Raw genomic sequence first — 17,312 nt, forward strand, 5'->3', positions numbered from 1 at the left:
AGTGGGGGGGAAAAAAAAAACAACCCATGGAGTCAGTTTCGTGTCTTTACACATAAGGTACTATGTTATACACTTCTGAAACATTATATATTGTAGACAGTTATTATGTTGGTTATTAGGTTCACTTTCTGGTGATCAAGAAAACATAAAAAAGGAAAAGTGGATAAGTTGTATACAGCAACCAATCAGCTTTCAGCTATCATTTATCAAGCACATTATATGGGCGACTTCTCTAACTGTCCTCTTTAGAACGTTTAATATCTCTCTCCCTCCAAATCTTTTTCAAACCTACCCAAGCAGTCCTCATATACTGTGCCAGCTCCCCTCACTGTTCTATTATGTCTTCCAACACGTATCTGCTTACCAGCTGCTAGACAATGGCTAGCAGACAACCATAGGTGAGCCTGATATAGATAGATAGATATTTTAATTTTTTCCCATAGAAACACATTGTATATGCACTCTGTGGTTTCATCCTCCTCTCGGCGTGGAGTTCCGGTCCTCGGAGTGCTACTCCGGGTATGCTGGCTGGCAGCACGGGTTGAAGGTCCCGAATAGATGGCTGACGAGTGTTGGAGCTTGCCACGGGGGTGCAGTATATATAATGTGGTGCTCAGTCCACAGTGTTTAACTACTTGGTACGAGCAATGTATGCTAAGTGTGTGATGTTTTAGAATTTTATCTTTATTACAAACAAATCATGCACTACAGAGCGCCCCCTTTGTGTTTCCTTTTGTTGCAGATGTCTAATATCCAGTGAATCCCGGGTTAGTGTCAAGGGGAGCAGCGATCTTTCATATTCCCAGGATCTGAGTATTATTAGTTCACATATGTGATATTGGGACTTTACATTGGACTGAGAGAAACACCTAGTCATAAAATATTATTAGACAGCTGATGTAAAAGCCCAGTGATATAGTTATATTGTGTGTGTATGTATACATACTGCACATTATATATATATATATATATATATATATATATATATATACACACATACATACACATTTATATATACATACACACATTTATATATAGATACATACACACATTTATATATACATACACACACACATTTATATATATAATATGTTTTCCCTTAGAGACACATCGTATATGCTCCACTTCTATACCGATAACAAGAATAATAACTCGGCAATGCTATGCAGAAGCAATAAACCTAAAGAGAACTATGTACAGGTGTGTCCTCATACATCTAGCCTCTATACGATATGCAGTCGGGAAGCCGGCGGACCTAATCCCGGCAGCCGGCTTCCCGACTGTCATATCCCGGCAAGGGTCTAAAGACAGTCGTCGATATGCCGACGCCTGTCATTAGACATACGGCGGGAGCTAGACACCCGGCATCTAGATCGAAGGGACGCCAGGCGCCGAGCGCGGATAGCCTCGGGGGAGGCCTCGGGGGGGACGGGGGGGACGGAAGGGTTAGGTTTAGGGTTCCCGGGGGGACTTAGGGTTAGGCACCCCCCCGGGAGGTTAGGTTTAGGCTAGGGGAAGGGGGAGTTAGCGTTAGGCACTTAGAGGGGGGGCTTAGGGTTAGGCACTGGGGGGGAAGGTTAGGGTTAGGCACCCCTAAGGGAGGGTTAGGGTTAGGGGGTAGAAATAGGTCAGTATATACTTACCTTTGACGATCGGGATTTCCTCCTCTGCCGGGATACCGCTGTCGGGATTCCAACCGCCGGTCATGGGTCCGGCGGTAAAATCATACCGATTCCCTCTATACACCATGCAGAGCGGCTTGCCTGGCATGAGTGAGCAGCCAGGTCCCGCGCTACACTGCTAGCGCCGGGCGTCTTGCGATGTAAATAAGACGCATCAGCAGACGGTGCAGATTAATTTGATATGTGACGCGTGTATATCTACGCGCACCTGAGTCTGTATATGAACCACAACAGAACTTGGAATGAATAAAGCTGCGGCCGCTACATTGTAGCACTTCGTATACAGATTCGGGGACTCAGTCGCACACAGATATACAAGTGTGGCATATGAAATTAATCAGTACAGTCTGCTGGGGCATCCTAGTCACATCACATTGAGACTGTGGCGCATTTTCGGTAAAAAAAAAAGGCGCCAAAAAGACGGCCGGCACTAGCAGAGTCTCACGGCACCTGGCTCGCCGAGATGGGCTTTTTAATCGACTGCAGCAAAGATGTGTAAGGGCCCATCTGTATGGTGGTACTTCCCAAATCAATGAACACTTTCCGAAATGGATGATGGTTTAGGGGGCAAGCGTAAAATCCTCTCTTCCGTCACATTAAATAATCCAGACATGTAGGTTTTACATTAAAAACATGGTGGTTATTGTAACAAAATGTCCTTTATCTCAGCGCATCGCAGTGATGCAGAATGTGTTAGCACTTAAAATGTATCAAACAAAAGTCCCTGGAGAGCTGTTGCACAAACTTACCCCTTCAGCAATCTGCAGACCCCCGGCATCACCTCAGCATAACGTTGATGCAATAGGTAGTTCTATCTGTGCGGCCAGGGTCCGCAAAAATGAAAACAACATCCGCAATGCTTTTACTTCTGGACATTGCATGTGCAACCCAATAACACGGAACCCGTTATTCATGAAATGCCTCTGGTTACACTTTGAGAAAAATTAAAAATCCCTTTTCAAATTTTTTTTTTATTCTTTCTTGACACATCTACCCCATGGTGTAACCGTTATTGGGAAAGTCGCGCCCCCGTCATGCCACGCATATTTTTACATTTATAAGTAGCAGTTATTTGTGAAAGCACTGCCAGCTCCTGCCCCATCCTCGCTAGCAGGAATTTAGCTCAGGGCTGCCCCTATTTACATACTGTCATACAACAATCAGTCCCACACTGCTTAAAAGTTAATCGTTTATGTTGTAATCGCACCAACACCAACCCAAGCACTGCAGTACATCAGCGGCCTTTGAAGTTCCACATTCCGACCCCAAAGCAGGACAGAAACACACAAAGTTAATCCAACAGTGACATTTGTTACTCCGTGGGACAAATTATTACAATACGAAAGGATTAAGGTCCTCACGCCTATTCCCTAAATGAGTCTGACGTGCTAATTACCGCAATTGGAAGCCAAACCTGATGGATGGGAAGGAAAGTCTTATTTTCAGCCGAAAATATATATAAAGCCATAATGCAATAGGATTCACGGCCTAGAGCAACGTTTCACCTTTTAAATTGTCGACGAACTGAAAGAACCATCAAACCTAAATCCACGTTCATACAACATGAAAAGGCATTTTGAAACAAAAAAAATGTACAAGTAAAGTTTTCCATACAGTGGCAGAAGTTAAAGGGATTGGTCTATTTTAGGACAAGCCTCTCTCTTTAGCAAGGTCTCTCCGATCTATTCATTTGATGGCAGTTCTATCCCTAGGACTCGCCATGTACATCGAGGGCAAGCACCCTCACAACGTTTTCTTGTGCCACATAAAGCCACTGAGATGCAGCGTTCTCCCGCCAATGCTGCGCCTTCCCTAAATAGGAATAAAAAGTTAGAACAAACCAAAGCAGCAAAGGTTTTGGGCAGGTGGGTGGGCACCAGAAATGAAAAAAAAAAGAGGCTGTGCACAGGCCAAACCACACTTATATACATGGACTTATAAACACACCCCTAATCCACTCATTGGCCAAACAACACACCAGCTGATACATACCTAAACTAATCTGCCTAGTAACAAGGCTGTCACGCCAGCCAATCAGCAAAAAACAAAACAACAGGATTTTTATCTGTTCTCAAGCCTATTCAGCTTTCGCCTGCCATGTGGGCTGCAACTGGAGCTGAAACTTTAGACAAGTTGACTGACAGAACAGGGTGGATACTTTGATGAGAGAAACATTTAAGGAAATCAAAACTCTGTTTATTTGTAAACAATGTGTATGAGTACAAAGCATGTTTATTTGCCAAAATAAATATATATATTAATCACAAACTAGCTTCTTTTGTTCATCTGAAAAATCGACGATTTGGGTGGTGTATTGAAATCAATGAGCTGTAGTGTAATTTTTAAAGAAAATAATATTAATAGTAATAATAAAGCATTTTTGTCTGTGTATTGCCTCTGCTAGCACCAACCTGAGTTGGCAGTGTCTCACCTTCACATAGTTTAGGGGACAATAGCTGAAATCTTGCCTAGGGCACTAAATTGGTCAGGGCTGGCTTTGCCTTTCATATCCTCTGTCCTACATAAATACTCGCGGTATGAGCAGGCAGCAAGCAGGGAAATAAAGGCCTCATGATGTCAGAGAGCCTCCACTCTGACGAGACCAAAGCCTGTACATATATACTGAAAATATGCCTAGTACTTAGCGCCGTGGTAATAGTGCAGGTTTGTAGGATACTGTCGCGCGGAGTATGTCTCCCTAATGCTACTCCCACTCCACAAACGCACATAAACGAGAATCTTACACAGTAAAGGAGAAACTGGCGGTAACCAAAAAAGTGGCAGGTGATGTTTCGAAGGCGCAGATTACAAGAGCTGAAGTGAAATAAAAGTAGCTAGGAATAACTGAGTTTTAAAGATTGGGCCTCGGAAATATGCCTGTATTCCCGCAATCATACCGTCCATCTGTCCTCATTCAGGCAGGACAGTCCCAATTTAAGGGCTCTGCATTGCTGCCTCAGCCATGTGGGCACCTCTGTCCCACAGCTCAGGCGGTGGAGAGGCACATCAGCGAATGGGTGTAGGCGTGTCACGTGCACTGTGCCAGGGTTGCATAAAATTGGATTTAAAAAAAAAAAAAAAAACATTTGATTTAAATAGGATTTTTTAGTAAAAAAATTTTTTTAAATAAAATGTTTACAAATTTTAAAGGTTTACTTACAAATTTTTTTTTTATAAAAATCATGTTTAAAGCCCAAAAATCCTATTTAAATCAAATAAATCCGTTTTTTTATTTATTTATTTTTTTTTAAATCCAATTTTATGCAACTCTGCCTGTAACTACAGCAAACGGTTGTTGTGAATGAGTGCAAGGGGCAACCTAACGCATCAAATATTCCAAAGCACGCCATCGGGTGTGGTCATGCCCCCATCGCAGCACCTTCCCGCCCGGCATAATGCATAAGGCAAACCGATCATGAAGCAGAGAAAGTGTGGTAAATACTGTACATAAAAAGAAATGAGTTGATAGGAGTGACTTGTACTTGGATGGTTTTTATATTGCAGCAATCAATGGAAAAGGACTTCTGTTTGCAGAGCTGGAAAGTGCCATGACTATTATTGCTTTTGTAACACTGCCAGATACGCAGACACTTCACAATATATACCACTGGCAGCTGGTCACAACGATAAATGGAGCCCTAGGTGCATGTGCCGATGGTCGTTGAATATGCCCATCAGCTACACAAGGAGGTGGATAATCATTCCCTCCTATTGCCGACAATCGGAACACAATTATGGCAGAGGAATCGGCTTGTCCCTGATGCATGCCCAGCAGTCCTGACATAGTAAATAGCGGAGATGCTCAATGAGATATCGCACAATCATCGTTACCAACGCAACGCCAAATACCCATCAATGACAAATAGACTTTTTAATCTCTTTCCAGTATTTATTGTGGACTAATGTAATATATAGGAGAGCATGACAAATGGAAAGTGTACACTTACCAACCCATTGAAGGCGATATCTGTCCAACACCTCCTGGAGATATTGGGTAAAATGCCGGGAGATCTGGCGTTTGGGAGGATCGTTGTGCTCCTAGGTGGATGAAGAAAACAGTGCTTAAATTACAATCTATAGCTACGGCATATATGTTCTGGATTGTACATTTAATAAGAATCAAATATTTTGCATTTCTCCTATATCAGCAAGAAATACAAGTAATATATTGTGCAAAAATAAATGGAACCATAATAGAAAGAAAAAAGACCAATGGTTGGGATGCACGTCCGGTATTGGTTTATTCAGGGTGCAATGCACACAATGCTTTGGGATTTAAAGAAGGGGGAGATGTATCAAACCTTCTAAACAATAGAGAAGTGAAGCAACCAATCTAATGTTTGTTTATACATTAAGTCTAATCTGTGATCCTACTTAGGGGGAGAGGTAACACATTTTGGATAGAGATTAAATACCAACCGATCGGCTTCTGTGGGGTCTATGTACTAAACCTTGAACAAAGCGGATGGGGATAAAGTACCAACCAATCAGCTCCTGTAATGTGACAGTTGGTTAGTACTTTATCTTCGTCCACTTTATCTCTCTTTCCAAGCTTTGATACATCTCTCCATGAGTATATAAACAAGGGGAAAATACAATTGTTAATGTGATAGCCATAAAATAATGATTATATTTAAGATTTCTTGAACTTAAAAACCCCCTTTTGTATTTTATGTCTGGAAGGAGGTCACCAAGTTCTATGGGTTACATATCAGCCTCCACTTGCTTTTATACCATTATTACACAGCACTGTTCACTTTATCACAGGATATTTTAGACGACCTGTCACCAGGTTCTGCCAAGTTATGTATTTACCTATGCTATACTCAGGGAAGGCTCACTCCAGACGCACATACGTCAGCCGTGATCTATAGCGGAAGCCAGGAACACGTACTCTGGTCTGACCACGCGCCTCGCTTCCAAGACTCACCATTGCGCATTCCTGGGCTGGCCTCTTCTATACGGGAGGTCACAGCTGCGCTGGCGTGCAGCCCGGAGGGAGATAGAGCGCACAGAGGCCCTGATTCAGAGCCGGTCGCTCTAACAGAGCGTTCGCACTGAATCAGGGCCGGTCTTTTTTTTTTTTTTTTTTTTTTTAAGAACGGCCTCCTGGCCGCTCGCATAGCTGTGGGTGACCACCCACAGCTATAGCGAGCGGCCATGATGATGGTCGCAATGGTCAAGACCATCGCGACCATCGGGCTTGCGACGAGACCCTTGTGGTAGGGTCTCGTGGCCGCAAGCCCCAGAGAGCTTTCGGCTCACAGAGCCGAAAGCTCTCCCACTGACATCACTTGTGATGTCAGTGGGGCCGCCCCCAGACGGTAGGCGTTCTCATGGGAACGCCTCCGTCTGGGCAGCCACCCCCCCGGCCCGCCCACCAAAGGGGGCGTGCTGTCACTCAACATCGACAGCACGCCCCCTTTGGTACGAGACCCGGAGCGACGGTTTGCCCGTCGCTGTCCGGGTCTCGCGCATGCGCACGTTGGAGCCGGCTCTGGGCCACCATCGACCCGGTTGCAAGCGCTCAGTGCTTGCGACCGGGTCTGAATCAGGCCCAGTGCCCCTAACTAAGGGGTCTATTACTAAAGCCTTGGAATGGAGATAAAGCGAACGGAGGTAAAGCACCAGCCAATTAGCTCCTAACTGTCACTCTACAGGCTGGGTTTGAAAAATGACAGTTAAGCCGCATACACACATGGTACGAGGAGCTGTATGAACGATATTGGTGAAAGATTTCCCTTGAAAGATTTCCCTTGAACTGCCTGCAGAGCAGGACAAATGATATTGGCTGTACACACTGATGGATATCTTTCAGTGAAATCATCCTGCCACATCTCTGAACAGGCAAATGTTATCGTCCATATTGGCCTGCATGTACGGACGACCAAACATATCGTTATCATCCAGTGGGAACGTGCATCGTTGGTCGTTCATTGCATACACATGGAATGATATGAATGCTATACAGTATCACTTAACAATATCATTATCGTTCAAAGATATTGTCTTGTGTGTATGCCCCTTTAGGAGCTGGTTGGCTGGTGCTGGTGCTTAACTCCGTCCATTTCATCTCCATGCAAGGTTTGGTAAATAGACCCCTAAATCCTATATCTGAGGAACTACATTAGCACATTGCACAGGTTACTGCTGTATACAGTAAAGCATAAAAAAAAAAAAAAGTACCTGGTGACAGTTCTGCTTTAAAATCACATATGCTACATATACATACCCCTTTAGTAAAAGTGACCACAATAACCTGGCAGCGTATGGGCAAACAGGTCTCAGCGTATGTGAAATCCACAGGCAGACCTAGTACACAGCTATTGCTGTGAGACGGTTTCCTGTTTCATACAATTCTTTTCATAGGATGACTGGTCGCTCTCATTTTTGGTATGATGCACTTTCCATTTTCATCACCGCATGTAACACACAGCTCCCCGCCCACTGTCACAATCTACTTCCCATCTTCAGCCCAGGCACTGCTCATTATGACTGGTTATTGGCTCACTAGCTGTACTGTCTGGATGACCAAAATCTATAACCAGATCTACGCCAAATACCGGGATGTAACCACAGGATTGGTGCAGAATAACAAAGGAAAACATCGCTTTATCCTATTAACCCCCTACGGGAAAGCCAGGGGCTTTTATAAATGCACACCCCGTTGTTATTAAGTACGACCATAAACTTTTCTGATGTCTTCTGGTGGCAATATTAACAGATTACTTGCTGGTCTAATTGGGGTTGGATATTTCAGCTGTCATATTCAGGGGGAGAAGCAAACTTTGGAGAGAGATAAAGTGAGAGAGAGATAAAATGCCAACCAATCAGCTTTTAACTGTCAATTTACAGGCTGTGTTCGATATACGACAGTTAGAAGCTGATTGGTTTGTACTAGGGATGTGCAGGCTCGGATAAGTTAGAATTTTCCCGCCAAGTTCGGATTTTTCCAGCCAAAAATCGGATCTCAGAAAGAGGCAAAACGTCATCTTTCATGGACAAACCTCATCATTCCTGGACTTAAACGGGTCTCAGAAAGAGACAAAACGTCATCTTTCATGGACAAACATCATCTTCCATGGACTTGTGTCCAGGAATGATGATGTTTGTCCATGAAAGATGACGTTTTGCCTCTTTCTGAGACCCGTTTTTTGGCGGGAAAAATCCAAACTTGCCGGGAAAATTCAACCTATATGAGCCTGCACATCCCTAGTTTGTACTTTATCTCTCTCCAAAGTTTGATACACCTCCCTCTGGAATGTTTGATACATCTCACCCCCCCTCATATTTTATGGCTTGTCATTTGGAACAAGAGAAACTGGTCATCTGGATGAGCCTTAGAAGTGGAGACTGCCGTCATGATAATACAAATGCTGCATTTTGTGGCGGTTACCTTGTTTCTGGTTGAGGTCTGCGGGGAGATGTGGCGAGTGCGAGCTGTGGCTGAAGGGCTCGTTGTTGTATGGAATGAGAGGTGTAAGCGGGTGGATCCCATGCGATGGCTGCACCACAGGAACCTTAGCGGACTAAAAGACAAAATAAAAAAATCATCTTATGAAACTCATAGCTTCAACCTGGGTACACACAATTTACAATCACACGTGAGATGCGATTGTTCTCACAATAGAACCAATGATTGAAAGCCTAGATGACCATGCGGATTCATGCATACACGCTACTAGGGGGTAAATTTACTAAAGTGAGAGTTTTAAAAGTGAGTTATAGAAGTGATGTTGCCCATAGCAACCAATCAGATTCTACTTAACATTAAACTAGCACCTTCTAGAAGGTAATCGCTAGAATCTGATTGGATGCTAAAGGTAACATCACTTCTAAAACTCACTTCTAAAAACTCTCACTTTAGTAAATTTACCAGATACAGTCTACCTTGCGATCCATGATCCTCATCTCTCAAAACCATCTGCTGAAAAGATCGTGGCTCTGGACACACTCTACAGATACCTGGCTAATGGGGCCCAAACATCAGCAATCAATTGGGGCAATTCTGTGCTTTGCAGATGATTGTGTAAAATAATAAAAATATCGGCAATGTATGGGGTTCACAGATTGCCATTATTGGATTTCACCGGCCAAACGGGGCTGTAGATTGGTAGTGTATGGTAACCATCAGCTGATTTGCTAGTAAAATGGGCACTTTCATGATTTGCAGATCTGATCTGTGGATTAAAAAGATCTGCAAATTACTGAAAAATATCGGCAATGTATGGGAGCATATTGGTGGAAAGGGGAATTGTTAAATCGAGGTGGGGGGGGACACAATCTGATATATGGGCCCGATAAGCCACTTCCTCGTTTGCCTGACATTGCACCACAGAAATATTATAAGCGGCTCGTATGCGGCCGGCCTCTACCAGAGACCCGTTTGTGGGCAAGAGTTTTTGGAGCGTGCCTCAGTCTGAGACTGCGATCACACACACAATAAAAAATTGCTACGGCCTCTCAGCTACGGCGGTCAATCTGAGCGATCATAGGCTTACTCAGAACTCCGATAATAGACTGATTTATGGCCCATGCTGCTTTTTTGTACGAAGTTGCTTGCATTGGCGAATCCGCCGGCGGCCGTATCAATAAAAAAATCCCGGCAACTACGACATTTGCATATTTCCAAACAGCGATGGCGTGCACATTTGCAGGAGTGGCGGCATTAGCGGCCATTTCTGAATCAGGCCCTTTGTCCCGTGATGGGGGGGTTACACAACGCTGACCCGGCGGCTGCGCACGCCTATGGTGCTGCATGTACAAAAAAAAAATTAAAAAAAATGGGCAGCTGGGACTCACTGACAAGTTCATAATTGATGCAACGGTCACCTATCTATTGTTGTTTTCGTTGTTTGAAAAGCAAAAAAACTTTAAAATGCTCAAATATTGCATTGGAGCTTTGTTAAGGGAATATATATTGCAATAAGCATTGAAGTGAATCTAGGGCTTTCTAGACAGCATGGAAAATGTGCTTAAATACTCCTAACTATACTATACAAATAGTAAAATGAAGGCAGCTATATACTGTAACAGTAGGCAAGTGGCGAGTACTGGGGTAGCAAATGTGCTCCTGGTTTGCAGGGAGCAAGTTCTGATTGAGGTTTTGGGAGGAGATAAAAGGACACGGGTCCTGATTCAGAGCCGGACGCTCTTTCAGAGCGCTCGCTCTGAATCAGTGCCCTCCCTCTCTTTTTTTAGAGCGGCCTCCTGGCCGCTCGCATAGCTGTGGGTTACCACCCACAGCTATAGCGAGCGGCCATAAAGATGGTCGCGATGGTCAAGACCATCGCGACCATCGGGCTTGCGACGAGACCCTTGTGGTAGGGTATCGTCTGCCGCAAGTCCTGGAGTGCTTTTGGCTCTATCAGAGCCAAAAGCACTCCCACTGACATCATTTGTGATGTCAGTGGGGCCGGCCCCAGACGGTAGGCGTTCCCATGGGAACGCCTCCGTCTGGGCAGCAACATCGACAGCACGTCCCCTTTGCGGGTCTCATGCATGCGCACGACGGAGCCGGGCTCCCTGGTGCGCATGCACACTTGGCCAACATCGACCCGCTTGCGAGCGCTCAGCGCTCGCCAGCGGGTCTGAATCAGGCCCACAGTTCAATTACTAAGAACATTCTTAATCCATGAGGTCCTGTTCTCGTTTGCAATGTTCTGGGCAATGGTGCAAGCACAGAATAATGGAAGTGCAACTATTCAAAGGGGTAAAAATAAAGCCAGTGTTGATATGTTATATACACTGTAAATATGATGCCACAATTGGTCTTGTGTGCAAAAAAACAGTAACAAGCAAAAGAGAACATGATCATTAAACTTGTATTATTTAAATGTACGTTTAAGCATAAACTTTACAGATGTGGTAGTACTATGTGAATATACATAAAGACAGACAGACACAGAAGAGCATGTAGAGAAAGCTATTTATCACACCAAGAAAGTCATACTTTCCCCTGAAGATACTAGCCCAGGAAAAGGAGAAAACAATTACACTGTATATGTTAATCACACACTGTATATTCCCAACCACTATATGTAAAGATTTCTTTAATTACTCTAAACCTTGCACTAAGCTAAACTTACAGGTTGAGTCTCCCATATCCAAATATTCCGAAATACGGAATATTTTTAGCATGACTGAAAAAGTGAAACCTTTGCTTTCTGATGGTTCAATGTACACAAACTTTGTTTAAAGTAGGGGTGTGCACCGGCCACTTTTCGTGTTTTGTGTTTTGGTTTTGGATCTGGATCTTTCTTCGTGTTTTGGATCTGGATTGGTTTTGCCAAAACCACCCTTCCGTGTTTTGGGTTCTGGGTTTTGTGTTTTGGATCTGTATTTTTTTTTAAAAAAGCATAAAAACAGCTAAAATCACAGAATTTGTTGGTTTCTCTGCTCCTATGCTATTATTAACCTCAATAACCTTAATTTCCACTCATTTCCAGTCTATTCTGAACACCTCACACCTCACAATAGTGTTTTTATGTCCAAAAGGTTGCACCGAGGTAGCTGGATGACTATGCTAAGCGACACGAGTGGGCGGCACAAACACGTGACCCATCTAGGAGTGACACTGCAGTGGCAGACAGGATGGCAGTTAGAAAAACTAGGCCCCAAACTGTACATAATGCAAAGAAAAAAAAGAAGTGCAAGATGGAATTGTCCTTGGGCCCTCCCACCCACCCTTATGTTGTATAAACAGGACATGCACACTTTAACAAATCAATAATTTCAGCGCCAGGGTCTGCCACACAACTGTGGCTGAAATGATTGGTTCGTTTGGGCCCCCACAAAACAAGCTGGCAATTAATGTGTCCCTGCACAAACTGGCTCTACGGAGGCAAGATGTCATCCTCATCCACCGATTCCTCACCCTCTTCAGTGTGTACATCCTCATCCTCACAAAGTATTAACTCGTCCCCACTTGAATCCACCACCACAGGTCCCTCTGTACCTTCTGGAGGCTGGTCTCCCTGGAAGAGCTGATAATTCATTTTGATGAACATCATCTTCTCCACATTCTGTGGAAGCAACCTCCTACGCCTTTCGCTGACAAGGTTCCCGGCTGCACTAAACACTCTTTCGGAGTACACACTGGAGGGGGGGCAACTCAGGTGAAATAGAGCCAGCTTGTACAGGGGCCTCCAAATTGCCTCTTTTTCCTGCCAGTACAGGTATGGACTGTCTGACATGCCTACTTGGATGCTGTCACCGATGTAATCCTCCACCATTCTGTCAATGGTGACAGTATCATATGCAGTGACAGTAGACATGTCAGAAATTGTTGCCAGGTCCTTCAGTCCGGACCAGATGTCCAAACTTGGTCCTGCCTGCCCTGCATCACCGCCAGCGGGTTGCTTAGGATACCTAAGTTTTTTCCTGGCAGCCCCAGTTGCGGGAGAAAATGAAGAAGGAGCCGTTGACGTGTCACGTTCCGCTTCAGCTGACAGTGTGTTCACCAGCAGGTCTTTGCACCTCTGCAGGCTTGTGTCGGCCGGAAAGAGAGACACCACATAGGCTTTAAACCTAGGATCAAGCACGGTGGCCAAAATGTAGTGGTCTGATTTCAACAGATTGACCACCCTGGAATCCTGGCAAAGCGAATGAAGGGCTTCATCCACAAGTCCCACATGCCGAGCGGAATCGCTCCGTCTTAGCTCCTCCTTCACTTTCTCCAGCTGCTTCTGCAAAAGCCTGATGAGGGGAATGACCTGACTCAAGCTGGCTGTGTCTGAACTGACTTCACGTGTGGCAAGTTCGAAGGGCTGGAGAACCTTGCACAACACGGAAATCATTCTCCACTGCGCTTGAGTCAGGTGCATACCCCCTCCTTTGCCTATGTCATAGGTGGATGTATAGGCTTGTATGGCCTTTTGCTGCTCCTCCATCCTCTGAAGCATATAGAGGGTTGAGTTCCACCGCGTCACAACCTCTTGCTTCAGGTGATGGCGGGGCAGGTTCAAGAGTGTTTGCTGGCGCTCCAGTCTTCGGCACGCAGTCGCTGAATGGCGAAAGTGGCCAGAAATTTTTCGGGCCACCCAAAGCGTCTCCTGCACGCCCCTGTCGCTTTTCAGAAAATTCTGCACCACCAAGTTTATTGTGTGAGCAAAACATGGGACGTGCTGGAATTTGCCCAGATGTAATGCCCGCACAATATTGGTGGCGTTGTCAGATATCACAAATCCCCAGGAGAGTCTAAGTGGGGTAAGCCACTGGGCGATGATTTCCCTCAGTTTCTCTAAGAGGTTGTCGGCGGTGTGCCTCTTACTGAAACCGGTGATACACAGCGTAGCCTGCCTTGTAACGAGCTGGCGTTTCTGAGATGCTGCTACTGGTGACGCTGCTGCTGTTGCTGCGTAAGGTGATACATCTACCCAGTGGGCTGTCACAGTCATATAGTCCTTAGTCTGCCCTGTTCCACTTGTCCACATGTCCGTGGTTAAGTGGACATTGTGTACAATGGCATTTTTCAGGACACTGAGGACACTTTTTCTGACGTTTCTGTACAGTCTCGGTATCGCCTGCCTAGTGAAGTGGAATCTAGACGGGATTTGGAACCGGGGACACACTACCTCCATCAATTGTCTAAATCCCACTGCACTAATGGCGGATACCGGACGCACGTCTAACACCAACATAGCAGTCAAGGCCTCAGTTATACGTTTTGCTTCAGGATGACTGCTGTCGTACTTCATCCTCCTCGCTAAGGACTGTTGGAGGGTCAATTGTTTAGTAAAAGTAGTGGTGTTCCTACTTCCTCTCTGGGATGATGAACGACTCCCAGCAGCAGCAACAGCAGCAGCGGCAGCAGTAGGCGTAGCAATGCAGGATCCTCCAGAGGAATCCCGGATAGGAGAGTCAGTCATGCCAGTGACATGGCCTGCAGGACTACTTCCGATCCTGACTTAGGAGGAAATTGACGAGGAGGGAGTTGACGGTGTGGTTTGCAGGCGCTTGGATACAACAGGACAACGGGATTTAGGTGTCCCTGGACTGCTTACGGTCTTAGCCAAAGTTTCTGAACTTGACAGTAACTTTTTATGAACGCGCTGCAGGTGCCGTATAAGGGAGGATGTTCCTAGGTGGTTGACGTCCCTACCCCTACTTATTTCACCTTTACATATGGTACATATGGCAAGACAGTTGTTGTCCGGATTTGGATAGAAATATTGCCAGACCAAAGAGGTGGAATGTTTGGTCTTCTGCCCAGGCATGACCGTGATGGGCTTTTTCATCCCACGGACAACAACTGTCTCCCCCGGAGCCTGATTTAAACAAACCACATCACCATCAGAATCCTCCTCGCCAACTTCCTCCTCAGCGCCAGCTACACCAGTATCCTCATCCTGTTGTACTTCAACAGTGACATCTTCAATTTGCATATCAGCAAGTGGACTGTGGGTGCTCCTTTCAGCACTTGCAGGGGGCGTGCAAATGGTGGAAAGAGCCACCTCTTCCCGTCCAGTGCTGGGAAGGTCAGGCATCGCAACCACCACCACACTTGGACTCTCCTTGGGGATTTGTGATATCTTCTTAGAAAGCACAGTTCTTCGCTGTGCTTTTGCCAGCTTAACTCTTTTGATTTTTTTAGTGGGAGGAGGGCTTCCATCGTCATGTGAAGCTGAACCACTAGTCATGAACATACTAGGGATCGACCTTAGCCGTTCCTTGCCACTCCGTGTCGTAAATGGCATATTGGCAAGTTTACGTTTCTCTTCAGCTGATTTAAATGTCTTTTTCAAGGTCATTTTCCTGAACTTTGCCATTTGGGATTGTATGTGCCCTCTACTATGACATTGGGCATCGGCCTTGGCAGACGACGTTGATGGCATGTTATCGTCTATGTCATGACTAGTGGCAGCAGCTTCAGCACTAGGAGGAAGTGGTTCTTGATCTTTCTCTATTTTATTTTTATCGGAGAAAGTTTGGTCCTCCATTTATGTTATATCGATTTGATATATACGTGCGGCTAAGCACAGAAAATATTTTTTTTTTTGGTTTGGACTGGAGTGTACTTTCGGGGGTTACAGCACCCTTAACGGTCAAGCCAGCCGGCCCTTTACTTATGACACAGGCGCACGCTTGGCACTACTTTGTTGATGCACGTGCGGCTACTGCGCACACAATTCACAAACACAGAAAAGAATTTTTTTTTTGGTTTGGACTGGAGTGTACTTTGGGGGTTACAGCACCCTTTAACGGTCAAGCCAGCCGGCCCTTTACTTATGACACAGGCGCACGCTTGGCACTACTTTGTTGATGCACGTGCGGCTACTGCGCACACAATTCACAAACACAGAAAATAATTTTTTTTTGGTTTGGACTGGAGTGTACTTTCGGGGGTTACAGCACCCTTTAACGGTCAAGCCAGCCGGCCCTTTACTTATGACACAGGCGCACGCTTGGCACTACTTTGTTGATGCACGTGCGGCTACTGCGCACACAATTCACAAACACAGAAAATATATTATTTTTTTAGCACTTGGGGGGAGCACCCCTGATGGACAGAGCACCCCCTGGACAACACTACAGCACCCCTTTAGGACTGGGACACTGCACAGGACTTTGGAGTGGACACAGCCCCTATGGAGAACTGACTGCACAACACAGTCCAGCCAGCCCCTATGGACTTTGAAGTAGTGGACACAGCCCCTATTAACAACAGCAGCACAGCACAACACAGCCAGCCCCTATGGACTTTGAAGTAGTGGACAACAGCAGCACTACACTACACTACACTACACAGCCCTAACTCCCACCCTCCCTCTTCACTGTCCACAGCCGAGTGAGAAAATGGCGCCGACGCGGGTACCTTATATAGGATCCAAAACCCGCGAGACTCGGAAGGCGGGATGATGACGTTTTGCCTCGATTTCAGATCCGAGTCAGGCGGGAAAAGTCGAGCCTGACTCGGATTGGACTCGGATCGGGGGGGCTCGGGGGGGTTCGGATTTCAGAAATCCGAACCCGCTCACCCCTAGTTTAAAGCACAAGTTATTAAAAATATGATATAAAATAATCTTCAGGCTGGGTGTATAAGGTATATATGACACATAAATGAATTTCATGTATGTACACAAACTTTTTTTGATGCACAAAATTATTAAAAATATAGTATAAAATGACCTGCAGGCTGTGTGTATAAGGTGTATATAAAACATAAATGCATTCTGTGTTTATATTGGGGTCCCATTCCCAAGATATTTAATTATTTTATGCAAATATTCCAAAATACAGAATATTCTGATATCCAAAATACCCCTGGTCCCAAGCATTTTGGTTATGGGAGACTCAACCTGTATATAAAAATAATATATTTAATAAGCTCACCGTGGTTATTTAGTAAGTTGACAGAATAAAACAGCTGTTATAATTATAAACACCTATTTCAAGGTAGTCAATGTAGTTTTATTACTTCTTTAAAAGTAAATAATGACACTTTGTTCGAGCAGGTCACTGCTACAGTTAATTTACCAGGTATTTCATTTTGTACTTCGTTTTCAAGCTCATACCATTATTTCCAATGGAACAAAGTAATAGAGCAATATATGAATTAATAATGGGGATGGTGGAACTATAAGCACCAGGCCTTCAAAATAGGCCCACCATCAAGACCAGCCAACCGCC

The 17,312-nt window shown here is 45.0% G+C and overlaps 1 protein-coding gene across 2 annotated transcripts in view; it reads right to left on the reverse strand.

Annotated features, from left to right (window-relative positions):
• Positions 1-17,312, reverse strand: part of TCF7 (transcription factor 7) — a 169,232-nt gene that overhangs the window by 59,300 nt on the left and 92,620 nt on the right. For both annotated transcript variants that reach the window (XM_088478330.1, XM_088478329.1), the window contains exons 4-5: positions 9,079-9,211; positions 5,630-5,720 (exon numbers count right to left, since the gene is read on the reverse strand). In XM_088478330.1, coding sequence (XP_088334456.1) covers positions 5,630-5,720; positions 9,079-9,211 — 224 coding nt within the window. The remainder of the gene's footprint in view (positions 1-5,629; positions 5,721-9,078; positions 9,212-17,312) is intronic.

The sequence above is a fragment of the Taudactylus pleione genome, unplaced genomic scaffold (genome assembly GCF_031769625.1).
Source record: "Taudactylus pleione unplaced genomic scaffold, aTauple2 ptg000212l, whole genome shotgun sequence".
In the NCBI taxonomy this organism is placed as follows: domain Eukaryota; kingdom Metazoa; phylum Chordata; class Amphibia; order Anura; family Myobatrachidae; genus Taudactylus; species Taudactylus pleione.